At 47.7% G+C, this 14452-nt stretch overlaps 1 protein-coding gene across 1 annotated transcript in view; it reads right to left on the bottom strand.

Moving 5' to 3' along the window:
- Positions 1–13990, bottom strand: part of LOC126577646 (roundabout homolog 2) — a 30236-nt gene extending 16246 nt beyond the window's left edge. Inside the window, exon 1 of the mRNA XM_050239428.1 lies at positions 13095–13990. Within this exon, the coding sequence (XP_050095385.1) occupies positions 13095–13191 (97 nt within the window). The 5' untranslated portion in view covers positions 13192–13990. The remainder of the gene's footprint in view (positions 1–13094) is intronic.
- Between the last annotated feature and the right edge of the window lie 462 nt (positions 13991–14452).

Here is a 14452-nt window from a genome sequence, read left to right as displayed (position 1 = left end):
CCATCGCGAAGGTGTTGGAAGACCGCGCACGGCGCTTATCCGTCGTAGACCTTGGGATAACCAAAATAGGAAACGGTGCGAATTGCGAGAACAGCCGCCGGGCGACCTGAGCCCGCCCTCTGATGGTTTAGAGCCGCCACTATCCGGCATGTCAAACCACCCGTGAAGAGTTGAGTTACGACTCGAATGACACTGGCGCTGAGCAGCGACTGATGCTGAGCTGCTTTGGCCCCAGGTTGCTGTAATGGAGTGGCGCGTGTGCAGAGTATGCAAAACCCGTTTCTTAAGCTGGCACCGTCGCAGTGGCGTCGCATAAAGTGAACCCATAAAACGAGGAAAAAAGGTATGTTAAGTGACTGGTGAACCATGCACGATCGATGATTCATACCCATCTGCGTAAAGATGAGCAGAACTGGAGATTGCTGGATTAGAAAGGAGCTAAGCTTTCGTCATGGGAAAATGGATCGGATAAACAGCTAGAGATGGTATCGGAATGGTTTATGATCGACTGGACTGTCATATGGGATGTGATTGTTTGGTCCTTCGAAACAACATTTATTCCTATAAATTGATGTAATGGTCTTCAAACCATCCACCTTATCAAGAATAGGCTAATCGTAAAGCAAAGTTTAAGTTCTTTTAAAGCAATATTTTTTTTAAACTGCTGTGAATGGAACGCTAATTATCATAATGAAGCATAATCGGACCATCTGCGCTTCTCATAAATCCCTTCTAAAACCAACGGCAGCGAGCGGTAGACGGCAGACGTAACTCCGCCATTAATCTTCACTCTGCACTCTGCTCGCATCTCTCTCTCCGACAACACGGGTAGCAAACGCGCGAACCTCGACAGTCGAGACAGCTCGAGCGACAAAAGATTGCTCGATCCACGATAACTGGGAGAACGATATGATTGCTGCCAAAGCGGCCGGCCCCAATACGAGCTGAGCTAATGAACGCTCAAACGGCACTAAGCTCGGAAAACCGATCTCAATCGCGCGTCTATGCTAATAGTCTTGAAATGGCAAAAAAACAGAGGTGAGGACCGCGCACAGGTCAGCGTTAATTAGTTAGTGATTAATATAGCATTTTGTTAAATTCGCCTCCATTCCACGAGCTCACGCAACCGTTTCATCTTGCGACAGAACGAGCACCTCGGAGGAGCTCGTTTGTGGTTCTCGAACTGGAGGAAATGGTGGTGGTGCGATGGGATCGAGAGGAACGATTTACGATTGAATAAATAAACAGTCGCACAGTTCGATCGCGAACCAGCTGGAGGGACCGGAACACGTGCACGTGAGCGCCCCCTCCTTCGTGGACTCTGGGGTCTGTCCCAATTCTTGAGAAAACAAAAAAAAAACAAAACTCGCCGGATTGTTCACGCTTTGCACTGATGAAATCAAAACAGGATGGAGATGTTTAGAAGCGCTGGACGGACCGGTGTCGTGCTGTTGCTTCCCGGCGGGTTCCACGCGAATCATAAACCAACCCCAAAAGATTAGCCGATCTGATTCGAGTCTGGCAGGCAGAAGCTGTGCAGTCGCGGTGACTTTGTGTCCTCATCGCCGCAGTGGCCTTTTGTTGTACAATACTGCTGCGAAGACTGAGGCATCTTTGCGCGTGCAAGATGTTGATGACGAAGGCCTCATCTCCGTCGTCGTCGTTGGTGGCCTCGCAACATCAGCCACAGCAGCAGCAGCACTCTTGACGAAGCGATTCTTCAATTAGACAAAGTGCAATCGCAAGCTGGCATCAACTTCTGCTCGATTCGCATCTTTTTGCATCTGGCCTTTTCACTCGCTAGATTGTTTATCTGTTTTCGCTGAAATCGTTCCCGGCCGCTCTCATCAGGGGGTTTAATCGTGCGTTCAAGAACAACAATTCGTTGGAAGGTTGGAGTTGGGGTTCATCGAGGCGTGGAAAGAGTGAGAGAGAGAGAGCTGTGGATAGAATTATTGATTCTGGTGCGCGATAAAGCGAGAACTCGGCGATATTAAAAAAGTTTCTGTAAATGACGAAAAGGGAACAATTTTTATACAGAACTTGGTCAAACAAGAAACTGGAGTCCTCTGCCATTGAATATTTCCGAAAGACCAGATGTTTATGAGCAAAAAAAGTTTCTCAATCTATTAAAACAAACGTCAATTCTCGTTTATCTCAAGATTTTCATCTTCTTCAAGAGTCTATTGCACAATTTAAGGCAAATTCCCGTTAATAGTCTAGCACAAAATCACGATGAAGTCAAGAAAACATTCTTCTCCACTTAGAAGCCCACCAGCTTCGTTAGCATTTATCAACCTGATACACCCAACCGATGCACCGGATCAACAGCCTCCGCTTCGATCGCGAGTGACCGTGGAAGGTGGAATCACGACTTCCCCTCGCGCGCTTTCTCTTCCTCTCCCTGTCTAAACATACACCTTACCATCACCGGTCGGTCAGTAAACCGTAACCGATTAGCTGATACGTGACTTACGGGCGACTGCAGACTGCAGCGGACACAACGACTGCTCTGCATTCGATATAGGTGGGCGCCATGACCCACTTTAGCATTGTTAGGGTTTGCCTCGTTGCAGACGATGCTCACTGTAATCTTGCTGCCCTCGCGATAGACAAACCTTTTGCACCGACCACTGGCACTGGTCGTGGGGTGCCGGAACTGCGCCCTTCGTCAACCAGCGGAGAAGGACGAGGGGATGCGATGTATTGCCTCGATCGGATATTTCAAATGGCAAACACTCACTCGCTGCTGCTGCTCAGAAGAGGCTTTCTACCAGCGAAATGTTGCGGATAAACAAAACTCAGCTCGACCTCCGACTGCCTGCTTCCTGCTGGCTCCGAGTTCGAGGCAAAGAAAGATCTTCCACGACCACGTCGCGCGGCCACAACACTTGCTGTGCGCCAGTAAGGCACGACCTAAAGCTAGATCGATTTGAATGTTAATAAAATAATAGCCTCGCAGCATTAACATTTCCCGCATCGGGATCGGGACAGGGCGCGGAAACAAGCGGAACTCCTAAGTCTGCCTGTCTGCCACGCTGCCAGTGCAGAACTCTCTCAATGGCTTTAGTCAATGTCATGGCATTTTTTTGCGAACCAGCGCTCCTTCTCCTAGTTGTTACGATGTACGATGGAGTCCTATTTGGGTTATGTAGCTTCCAGACTGACACAGAAGCAGAGCAGAAACCCGGAGGCACATCCTAGCCCCGAACCAGCACTTTGATCATTGGGCTGAGAGGAAATAAAAATAGAAAGGAAGAAGCATTCCAAGAACTATACGGTTCGCTCCACGTCAATATCCCTAACGGCTACTCAGGCATTTGCTGCTGATGGTGCTGCTGCTGCTTGTGGTGGACAGCTGTGAAATGTGCTGATCCATCCGTTTCTTTTTAATCACGATAAAGAATGTATCGTCGGGGAGTTTGAATTCGAGGGACAGGATTCGCAAGCATAAAGTAAACATCAGAACGGGAAAAAAGGGAAATACAATATTGAATGTTGTGCAATATTGAAAGTAGAATAATCTTTGCTGGCTCCAGCAAAATGGAGGAAAGTTTATGCATTTGAATATCATGGTCTTATAAGTATTACAGAATCTTACTTTATTATATTCAAATAGCAATATCTTCATATTAAAAGTTAAGAATTTTGATATTAAATTAAAAGATTCAATTTCAAAATAGCTACAGCGCCGTTATCAACTCAAAGAAACTACATGACGACTCACGAGGAGATTGAATTAAAATTTAAGAGCTAATTAAATATTTGATTGATATCGCAAATGATGATGTCACTAACTCCACAGATGAAAAGTATCCGTAAAAGGTCGTTCAAAGGTCGTTAAAATTTAAAGTAGTAATTTTTTTTGCAAATAAGTAAGTATAAAAAATCGATCGATCGAAAAAATTAAAGTAAATATAAAAAATCGATCGCAACCACAAACCATATTTTGTTATGTGAATGCTCATGACATGCGAAATCCCCACTAACAAAAAAACGAGTTTTCCATTCATCTCTCTATTTCAAAACAGGCACCCAAAACACGACGCCATCTGCATCACCATCGGTCGCTGCACGAGTCGTTGCTTTGTTTGCTCTGGAATATAATTACATCCAGATGTGCAAAAAGCGGTGGCCATAGCTGGTCGGTTTCACGGCCATATGATTATGGCTGTAGCCGTGTGTACGGTAAAAAGCCAACATTTGACCAACAACAATCCATCCCTCAACGAACGGCAGCGACTGATTTCATCCGATGTTCGTTCGACCGTGGAACGGTGCAAGCAGCGCCCAGTACAACCAGCTGATCAGCAGCTAGCCAAGCAGCTAGCCAATAATTTTACGGAACATAGACTTTCATTTACATATTTTTAATTATAGCACCTGCTACCACAACACCACCACGGGCAGCACGGATCCATATTTCCAAAGGCCCAAGACCGAGAACCTCCCGGAAAAGCTCCACGGGAGGGCCGTGCCAGCCGGGATACCGGTCGGTACCGCCTGCTGCTAATTCATGGTATCTGCTGCTCCTATCCTGGCTCCCTATTTATGCAAAAAGCTCCAGAGGTAAAGCGTGGCATGCGGTTTGGTCTGCGGGCGTTGTGTCGCTTGCCTTCGCTTCACTTTCACAGCAAGCCCCAGCACACAAGCGTCTCCCAGGGTTTTGATTCTTAAATTCTTTTGTTTTAATTACATTTTTTACACCTGGAGCAGCCCCCGGGAATCCTGAGTCATGGCGGGGGGGCTGATGGGACGGCCGGTCGGCCGGGTCTTTATTAATAAATACCAGCTTGTGCAAACAATAACTACATTCTGTGGGATCAAAAGACGCTTATCTGGCATCTTGCTCTGTGGTTGGACGCCAGAGACCCCTGGTCTTTCGAGAAGAGCTCACGGAATCTCGTGGTGGTGGTGAAAATATAACGGACTTCTTTCGCTGGTACAAGATGCTGCGCTAGGCTTATTCCGATGGTGCTTGCGACAGTTAATTACAGAGATGGTTTAATCTTCCGGAGCGTGGAAGAAACATCGATCCATCTTTAATTCTTCTGAACTGTGTTTAAATCTACCAAACACTATTTTAAAGATGTTAATTATAATACGTCGAAACGTTTATCTAGAATTATGTTAGATAGATAAAATGATAGGAGTTATAAAATTTACGCGAAAAATTATGTAAAAAAAACCAATTGTAAAACATAAATACAAAACAGTTAAAAAATAAAAGAAGAAGGTTCTTTCAATATGGTTTGAATAGAAAATGGTTCATAAAAAGTGGTTCAAAGCCGTTTTCTAAGCAAATATTCAAAAATTGATTTAAAATTTGATATTTTTCTTTGGACTAACTATGAAACTTTTGTTGACTAACAATATGTTTCAGTTCCTTGCCACCTTAGAAAGTGTTTCCCATCGCATCTCTGATGAACACAGCTAAACCATACATTCTTCAGCATCAAAAGCTCCCTAACGCTACCCCCCAAAGACGAGCGCTCCCAGCGCCCAAAGCTCATCATGAAAGCGGGCACAGTTACGGGCAGCATCTTCCTAGATCGAGCATACCTTTGCCTTTCCTTTACTTCCGGGTATGTACACACATCCAAACCCAACAAAAGCATCTCCCAAAATGGTAAACAAACCCGCACACTCCCCTACACAAACACAGCAGAATCCCGCAGGATCAAGATGAAGGTCCGATGAGGGTCCGCAAACACCCGGACGGAAGGATATCTTTTGCGGGGTTTTTGATGAAAAGATCTAGGTCATCTCTTTAGCTTCATAGTGGCTCCTAAGAAGCAGCAACCGTAAGATATTTCGAGGCTCTTTCCCGTCTTTGTCAGCACACCAGCAAACCGCCCCATTGGCCAGCAGAAATCGGACCATGGTCACATGGAAAATTAATGGTGCCAACGCTTTTCTCGTCGCACACAAAGTCCCTTTCCCCGGTGCGATGATTGCAGAGTTTTTATTCTCCGTTGTTCAGAGCGAAAAGAGAGAGCTTGCTTGCTTGTTGTTGTTGTGGGGCGAGTGATTACCTTGATTAATGTTTGACCAGTGACCCACACAACATAATTTGCCCCCCGGGCCAACAACACGCCTCTTCAACTCGGGCATGCAGTACGCACGGAATACCTAATTACTCGTATGAGTGAGGCTCACCTCGCTGAACCAAGTGTTAGATCCGGGTCTGGAATGCCCCTAGTAGCTCTGCCTCGAATTAACGGCGTCACCCTGATCGTTAGCGTCATCATCAGCAGCAACGATAGACCAGCAGAGTGCCGAGACGTGCGGCCAATTATTTTTACATTCCGCAAGATTACACCATTAATATTCCAATAACCGAAAGCTGATTAATTCTTTATGTGTATGTGTGCGGCATCATATCGCTCGCTACGATCGACTCCCGGTGGCACAAAGCGACGGGAATCGAACGAATCATATTGCCCCTCCAGTCCAGTCCAGTCGTCCAGTCGTGCCCAGCACGTTATCCTTAATGCTGTGCCACCACGTTATAAACAAATAATCAATGTATCAAAGCGCACCCTCAGGCCAGGCCAGGCCAGGTTCCTGGGCTGCGGGGGCAGGAAAAAAGGTGAGAAAACCGACCAGAGAAGCACACCAGGATTCGGCATGAGTCGGCAGGAAGCGTTGGTGTACGTGCTGTGAATGGTCGATGGGCCACCAACACCAACAGCTGAACCTGAACTGAACAGAGCTGTGTGGGGGCCAATTTTGGAGCTCCAGATTCGGATCCCCCGGAGAGAAAGAGAGAGAGAGAGGAAAGGACTCGGAAAAAGGGACCACATTAGGTTTCGTCCTATTCGCCATTCGCCTGAGCCTGAAGTCCTTGCTGCCCCAAACACCATGACGTAGCAAAGTCCTTCTGCGCCGGACATTGGGAATCCCCCTTTCTGGGAGTCGGAGCCGACCCGTTTGGGCATAAATTTCCCTCGATTACGATCACAAACCTTCTCCATCTACCGCCCCGCCGGATTTAATGGGTTCCCTGCCTCAAATATCGATATCCTCCGGACCCTGTTCTGCCGCACAAAGAAACGACGCCAGATCGGACGTTGCTCTACTCTACGACGGTCAGCTACAACGGACCGGGAGTCCTTTTCGCCGAGCGAAATCATTTCGATGCCAGAAAGGTCCCCACCGGAGCACCGGATAAACTCTTCTCCCTCCGCCATAGCACCACCAGCTGGAGCTGAGTGGAGGTGGGTAGGAGGTGCTGAACCCGCGCGGAACATTCGTTCGTTTGTTGGCGGAAGTTTGCCTTCCGGGACACCGGCTGAGGATGGGCTACGGTAATACGCCATCGAATGGAATTGTGGGGGAGATGTAGCCAGTGCACAGCATCAGAACGATGGACGATGATCCCGACACTCCGGTGTGGACTCCGGTCATGGCCATCAGCAGAATAATCATAATGGCGCGCGCCTCATAAAAGCCCCCCGCTTCCCGGAACAGAAAATGGCCGGAAGCATCCGGGACCATGAAATCCCATCTCGAGGCGGCCACTAACTCTCCTCCGTTCTAGGCTGGTTCTAGCTAACCCTTCTTCTTTCCCATTCTCGCAGAGGAGGACCAGCGACTGATCTCGGAACAAAGCGGCAACGATACCGAATGTATGATTTACGGGCTAGTAATTCAATAAAACAATAGTAAAACACACACAGAGGGACACAGAGGGGCACTCGTGGTAATGGTATGTTGGGTTCTAGGTTCTACGACATTGCCCGGGAGCGGACACAATCCGATGGAGCAAAAGGGCTAGCCGAGAGCTTCCATCATGCGCAGTGAATCCTTTCTAAATTCGAATTCAATCAATGGTTGATGAGCCCGGGGGTAGGGCAGAGCCAGGGTACGCCCTGGAATGGTGGAATGGAGTGGTAATTGGGTATAACATTGATTATGGACCGATAGCTAGTAATGGACAATGGTCCATCCATTGGTTTGCTGGAGCTGCTGTATCCAACATATGGGTGTATGGGGATTGTGATGTCGATTACTGGTGGTGCAGGATACTCTGGCGTATTATGAACATTAAGGACAACTCATTCGAATGGTTTGTATTGAACTTGCTCGTTAAAAGATGGAAGAAAATTGAGTTAATCTCCTTAAATTCCCATTGATTAATGTTTACTCAAGTAATCCTGGAACTGGAATGCCACTTGCGAACGAAATATGATGTCCAATCAGTTCAGGAGTTGCTCAACGAGCGACAGTTATTTACTGCCGATCAAACCTTAATCTTTAACCGAGGAATTGACTCAACCTGCTGCTGCTGCTGGTGCTGCTGCTAGACGAAGCGAGAATTAATGTGTCTAATTTGGAAGCTCCCACAGGAAGCTGTGAAAGCTCAATCACGGCGCTGCACAGTGAAACATCGAATTAATTACGGTCTTTTCGGGCGGATCTCTCTCTCTCTAAAGCCTTGTTGGTGGTTTGGTGCCTTGGTGCCTGGCTTGGCAGTATGCTATTAATTCGCGCACACCCGGTGAGCTAATCAGCAGCAAAACACAAGAAGCCGCCGTTTTTGGGCCAGTTGATTAAGATGGATCGACCGTCGAAGGCCGCGATAAGAGGGGGAAGCGCTAGCTTATGAGCTCCGTGTGATGGACGATGCCGGTATGCGCGGTCTTTAATGTTCGCGTTCTCCGATTCCAGCCAGTTTTCCAGCCGGGACCGGGGCCGATATTTGATCCAATAATTTATTAAGTTGATCTGCGCGCCGCTGCTCGGAGGCAAGAATGATTGAAAAGCTCTGCTGCTGCTTTCAATTTCGGCGGCTGATGTGGCGCACTCAATGGACAGGCTCAAACTACCAGAAAGGCGTATGCTGATGCTCGCATAAAATGAAGATATTCAAATGAACGTACCAGAAATCAGCAGATTATCGGTACGTTACGTTTTACAATTTGTAATTCTGAGTGTTTGCTCACGAGATGGGCCCGATATGTTTATGGCGCTAATCATTTTAATTATGATGCGCAAACTATGCACAAACCAAACACGTAACGGTGCCCCGAGAGAGAGTGAGAGGTCACCAGTATTTACGATGGCTCGTAAACAATTGGTTTATGACTCTATTTCAATATGTAAACCACATCCCGGGGTTTTCGGTGCTACGCCAAGCGCGCTAGCGGCCCATTATTTATGAGACTACTTTGGATGGCAAATGCACAGACAGTCACGACACTCACTCGACTGTTTCATACTTTATGAGCTTTTATCGAAATTGCTTCCAGAAAACCCATAAACGGTTTCGAGATACATTTTGGTGCACTGGCAATAATGTGAGGGATTACTACAAATCCGGCACTGGATAAGGGTTATCGGGCATATGTTTTAAGTTTAGGTGCGGTTGTAATTTGTTTTGTACTTTATGATCAGTTAACTGGTGCTCAAACCCCTTCTTCAAGCGAACTGAACTATATAAACATACAAGTGTTGAAACAAACACATAAATTAATAATATTTATTATGTTAATCACAAATTGCCTCACTTTAAACGTAAAGCAAGCATTAAAGCACTTTCAACATGTTCCGTTCTACATTTTGTTCTTGTTTCCGTGCATTCCGTTCCGTCGTTTATTACGTAACACAAGCACAACATACCACAAGCGCATACAGCACCAATTTATCATGGGGACGCAAAAAGTCGCAAATTGCCACATTTAACAAGACTACAAACAAGCCAGCACAATTGAGGGTTGGTAGCGAACATTGGATAGAACTTAGAATATGAAATTAATGCAGCCGCACACAAACACCAGCGACAGGAGGCAATCGCAACCACGGTCCGGTGCACACGACGCACATCATAATTCGCTAGAACCGCACCGAAACGGTGCTAACGGTGCCAAGCATGCTGGTGGAACACAAAATTGACATTTCATTCTCGCCATACTTCCGGTTGGCTAATCTTCTGTCGCCGCCTGGGGCAGCCCCAGAGCCATGTTCACGTAAGTCAGTTTGGCACATTGGTGCTGTTTGGTGCAAAAAAAAACGTCCACCAGCACCGTTTGTTCGGTGCATCGGTGCAACGTGGCGACTTCCTGCGCACCATCGAATGCGCATGCAGTTTGGTGCTTGTTACGGGACGGGACGCGAGGGTTCACCACAGAAAACAATTATTAATTTCATTCGAAACGACACGGTAACTGGTTCGAAAAATATGATGGCAACATTTGTTAGCAGCCGCCAGTGTGTCAGCTGGACATGTTAAATTGAAATATGGGACATTCATTAAACATGTTCATTTGATTATAGGAAGGATGGAAGAAGATAGTTATCGAGGTATGCAAAACAGAAATGGAAGCGAAACTTAGCGAAACATTAAACATAACAAGCATAAACGCAAACGCTAATGAACGATATTGGCCTGCAGTTAAATATCCTTATAGTTATAGTTAATGTTTGGTGGTAGTTAAAGTAAAAAATTAGCAAAAAAAAAGTAGATAGTAAAAATAGAAATTAAACAAATCAAAATGAAATAACAAACAAAAAATTAGAGAAGAATATTGAAACCATCATTTCTTTATAATCCAAAAGGAACGTTTCGGTTTAAAACAAAGTAAATCCTCAGTTCATCAGTTAAGCGGCATCAGATTTCCCGTCCACTCTACCGAATGCAACCGAAACAGGCGTGAACTGTGCGCGTAGCTAACACCGGCTAAGTATTCACAAGCACGACCATCGCACGATCCAATGGAAAAGCAAATACCTGTGAGTGTTATACTCAAACAAAGCCGCGCTAAGACGCGCTCGCGGTATCGCTTCGCAAACGCTCCTCGCAAACACACTCTCGCACATCGGACAAGGCAGATTAGTAAACAATCCGCGTATCGTAACGGGCGGTGTGATCCCAGTGACAGCAACAACCGCGACCGACAGCCGCAGCCTCCACCGACGCCGCCGTCGCTTGAAACAATGCGGATTCCTGTGGTCGTCAGTGCGATATTGCGAGAGTCTCGCAAACCCCTTCAGCCACCATCACCACTTGGCGCGAGTTGGGCATGATCTTCGCAAGTTCTCACCGAAATCAAAAGCAATGGCTAGCCGGCTCTGCGGGTTAGGACCACCCCCAAAGTTTGTTTTTCTCACAGCATTTCCCGTCACTCCGGTGTGCCGTTCGGTTGTGGCCAAGGCGCTGCAAAGCGATGCCTTAATGCCTATTCAGCGATGGACACAACCGAGCAACAAAGTGTTACTCCTATGATGGACGAATGGTGGACGAAATCGACTTGTCTGGGGAGAGAAATTCCGGAGCCGGTTGTGTTTTATTTTTTTTTTGGGAGGAGGCAGACTCTTTGCTGCTAAGTACACATCTCGTGCATCTCGTCTGTCTGGTTTTGTTCGGTAATGGACCAAATGTTCGTTTGGTCAAACAACAAATAAACACAAATTGTGCCCCCTTTCCCCCGTATTCGACAGCCGTTCGTTCGCTTGACATCTGCAGGCGGTCGCGAGAAGAGACAGTGGACTTTGGGGGAAATTCAATGACCGGCAGAGAAGAGCCAGAAAGCAACCTCTGCGAAGTCCAGATCTGTTGGTACCGTTTGGGCGCGATCACTACACGCGATTCGACGAATGTTATCAAACAAACATCAAACTAGATCAACCAGAGGTCCAGCAAACGATTGAACAATTATCTGTGGAACACATTCTCCAGAAGTAACAGACATCGACGCAGCAGCAGCATCGGATCGTTCGGATTATCGGCTGCATTGCAAGCGATCTTCTTGGCATTCCTGGCAGCATCCACCGTTGGGAGAGACAGAACCATACATGCCAACGACGCGACGCACTCGATGGCACGCGTAATGCTAAGTGACTGCCAGCTGGATGCTGGATGTTCTCGTTACTCAGATCTACCCATATCGCGTCACGCGTCTACACAGCTATCGATTTTGCTTCATCGCTTCGATCGGCGTGCGTGTCCAACGTGCAACACAGGAATATCCAGCATAACTCTTCACGATGCCATGAGTATGAGTGAGAGAGAAAGAAGCCCTGGCCAACCTAAGACCTAGGGCCTTGTGCCTGGCAGATGACTTTATCTTCGCCCATCGATCGGATCGTTACTGTAATTCATACTCTCTCCTTCTCTGGCGGTGCTGGTGGTGGATCAAATGCTGCTCCGTGGCTGCTGCAACGAACTGCAATCAATACACAATTGGTGGGGCTACAATTTAATCTGCCTCACAGGATCGCCAGTTCTTCGGCTCGTTCGAGTAATTGAAACCGGTCGATGGTCGAAGAAAACGGTTTGCCTAAGCCACGTCAATTGCTTAATCCTCCTGGTACATGGACGGCTCTAGGTGGTGGTGGTGGCAGATGGGTATCGATTTCATCTCCCTTCTTGCCTCTCCAACCATGCAGAGTAATACTAATTGCTATTTACAAGCGAGCACAACAGCGAGCTTGCAGAACACTACATTCTTCGCCTCGCTAGAAGGGGCTACACGTCAGGAACTTCAAATTGAATTCCTAAACTTCCCGCCACACGCTTGGCCACGCAGCCCATCATCAACCCGTTCAACCCCGTTCGTGGTTCCCGTCGAGTGTCAAAAAATGCAACAAAACATCGGACGGACGGCCATGGCGGGGCGGGGGGATTCTTCAGATTTATCACAGAGCCATGACCAAACATGACTTGACGTTGTAAAAGATACATCGTCAGGACGGAGAACACGGTTCCGTCCGTCCGTCCGCCCGTACCCATAACCGAAAGACCCACTGAACCACCGGAACACGTTATCTCAATCATGTCCACGGGTTAGTTTCGTAGATGGGAATCTAGTCCGCAGGGCGCGCCTTTTGCCTTCAAACTGCTTACTCATGACGTGGGGCGAGCAGTGTAGGACCAGCACACTTCCCTTTGTGGGGAGTCCCATCTTTCTGTAACATCTGCCAGCATACTCTTCTTCTTCGTCTTCTGCTGACGTTTTATCTGCTCCGTCGGAGTGATACGCGAGAATCTTTGGCTCGCGAAAGATCCCCGTCCGATTCCGTGTTGCGGTGTTCTCTGTGGGAAGCGAACTGAACGTTCTGTAAAGCCACAGTCAAGGCATGAGCTGACTTACCATTCGTACTCTGTTGCAGAAGCGCCACTACCGCTAGCCACGTGATCCAGTGCACCGTCCGGGCGCGCTCCATCACGGATTTGTGTTTCAGACTCATCGTTTCTCTCTCTCTCTCTCGCGCGCGCGCTCGGTTGTCACTCGGTACAATGGTTTATGTTGTTTAAATAATGTTTTAAGAGCAGCAGCGTCGCTCGGTAGCGCAGTTTCGTAAGCCTGACTCTCGGTAAAGCAAGCAGCCGCAGATGCAACGTCTTGAGGAGGACCGAGGGCTTCTTCTGTCTGCACCACTCCGCCGCTTGGCGTGCTGTCCAATTTGGTTTGGATGCGCTTTTATGATATGTTGCTGTGCGCTTTAACACCTTTCACTACGTCTGTACACACATGCCCGGCACGGGGGAACAGGAACCGCGGCGTTGACTATTAACGCCTTCGCGTCGCGTTCGCTTGAAGAGTGGTTCGCGAGATGTGGACTCCGTTGTCAGTGGGAATAAGTTGAAAGGGATGACGGAACTACCGTCCCGCGTACGCTCCGGTCGGCGAGAGGCAACAGAATGATCGAGTATTATCACAGGTTTCAGCCTTTCCTTCGTTCACCAAGCTGTGGATGTCCTTTTTTCCCCCAAACGGGATGCCTGCGACTAATTGCTTTCCAATTATGAATGCTCGCTCGCGCGGTAGTGGCAGTTCTCAGGCGAGGCGAGAGGCAGTTCTCATGCTTTTTGTGTCCGACCGACTGACCCATTCACAGGGACCATCAATCGTGGGTCCGAATCCTTCGTTCTAAACACCAGTGTCCTTGGCTTCCGGTTCCGGTTCCGGGTTTTGTCAAGCAATTCGATGTCTAACCCTGCAGCTGCCGTTCCAAATTGCCGTGTAGAATGCCCCGGCGGACAATGGCACCTCTAGCTAGACGGATAGAAGATGGGAACCACGTTGCGTTGCTTCCTGTTTCTTATTTTGGATTCTCGGCATTCGGACCCAGCGGCCAGGTAGTCCAGGGTGCGAGGTGTCAATGGCAAGCTCATCAAAGCGTGAAGCCGTTCGGGGGTTGCGCCGGCTTTGGTGTGTGACTCTGTAAAGAAAGAAAAAGAAGATACCATTAGCGGTGCAGTCGATGTTGATGATGATGATGATGATGCAACCCATCATGAGGTGAGCCAGGTATGGCAACAGGTGGCAATCGGTTCGACAATCCAGCGTAACTCAAGGCACATTAACATACACATTCGTCTACGGGCGAGAGGGAGCTTTTCTAATGATGCTTTTGTCACCTAATTATTCTTATAGTCAAATTGTGAGACAATTCGAGCGTGAGCAGAAATGCATTCGTCGTCCGCGTCACCAGGAGATGCAGACAC

Source organism: Anopheles aquasalis, chromosome 3 (assembly GCF_943734665.1).
Source record: "Anopheles aquasalis chromosome 3, idAnoAquaMG_Q_19, whole genome shotgun sequence".
NCBI lineage: Eukaryota > Metazoa > Arthropoda > Insecta > Diptera > Culicidae > Anopheles > Anopheles aquasalis.
This window is presented reverse-complemented; position numbering and strand designations above follow the sequence as displayed.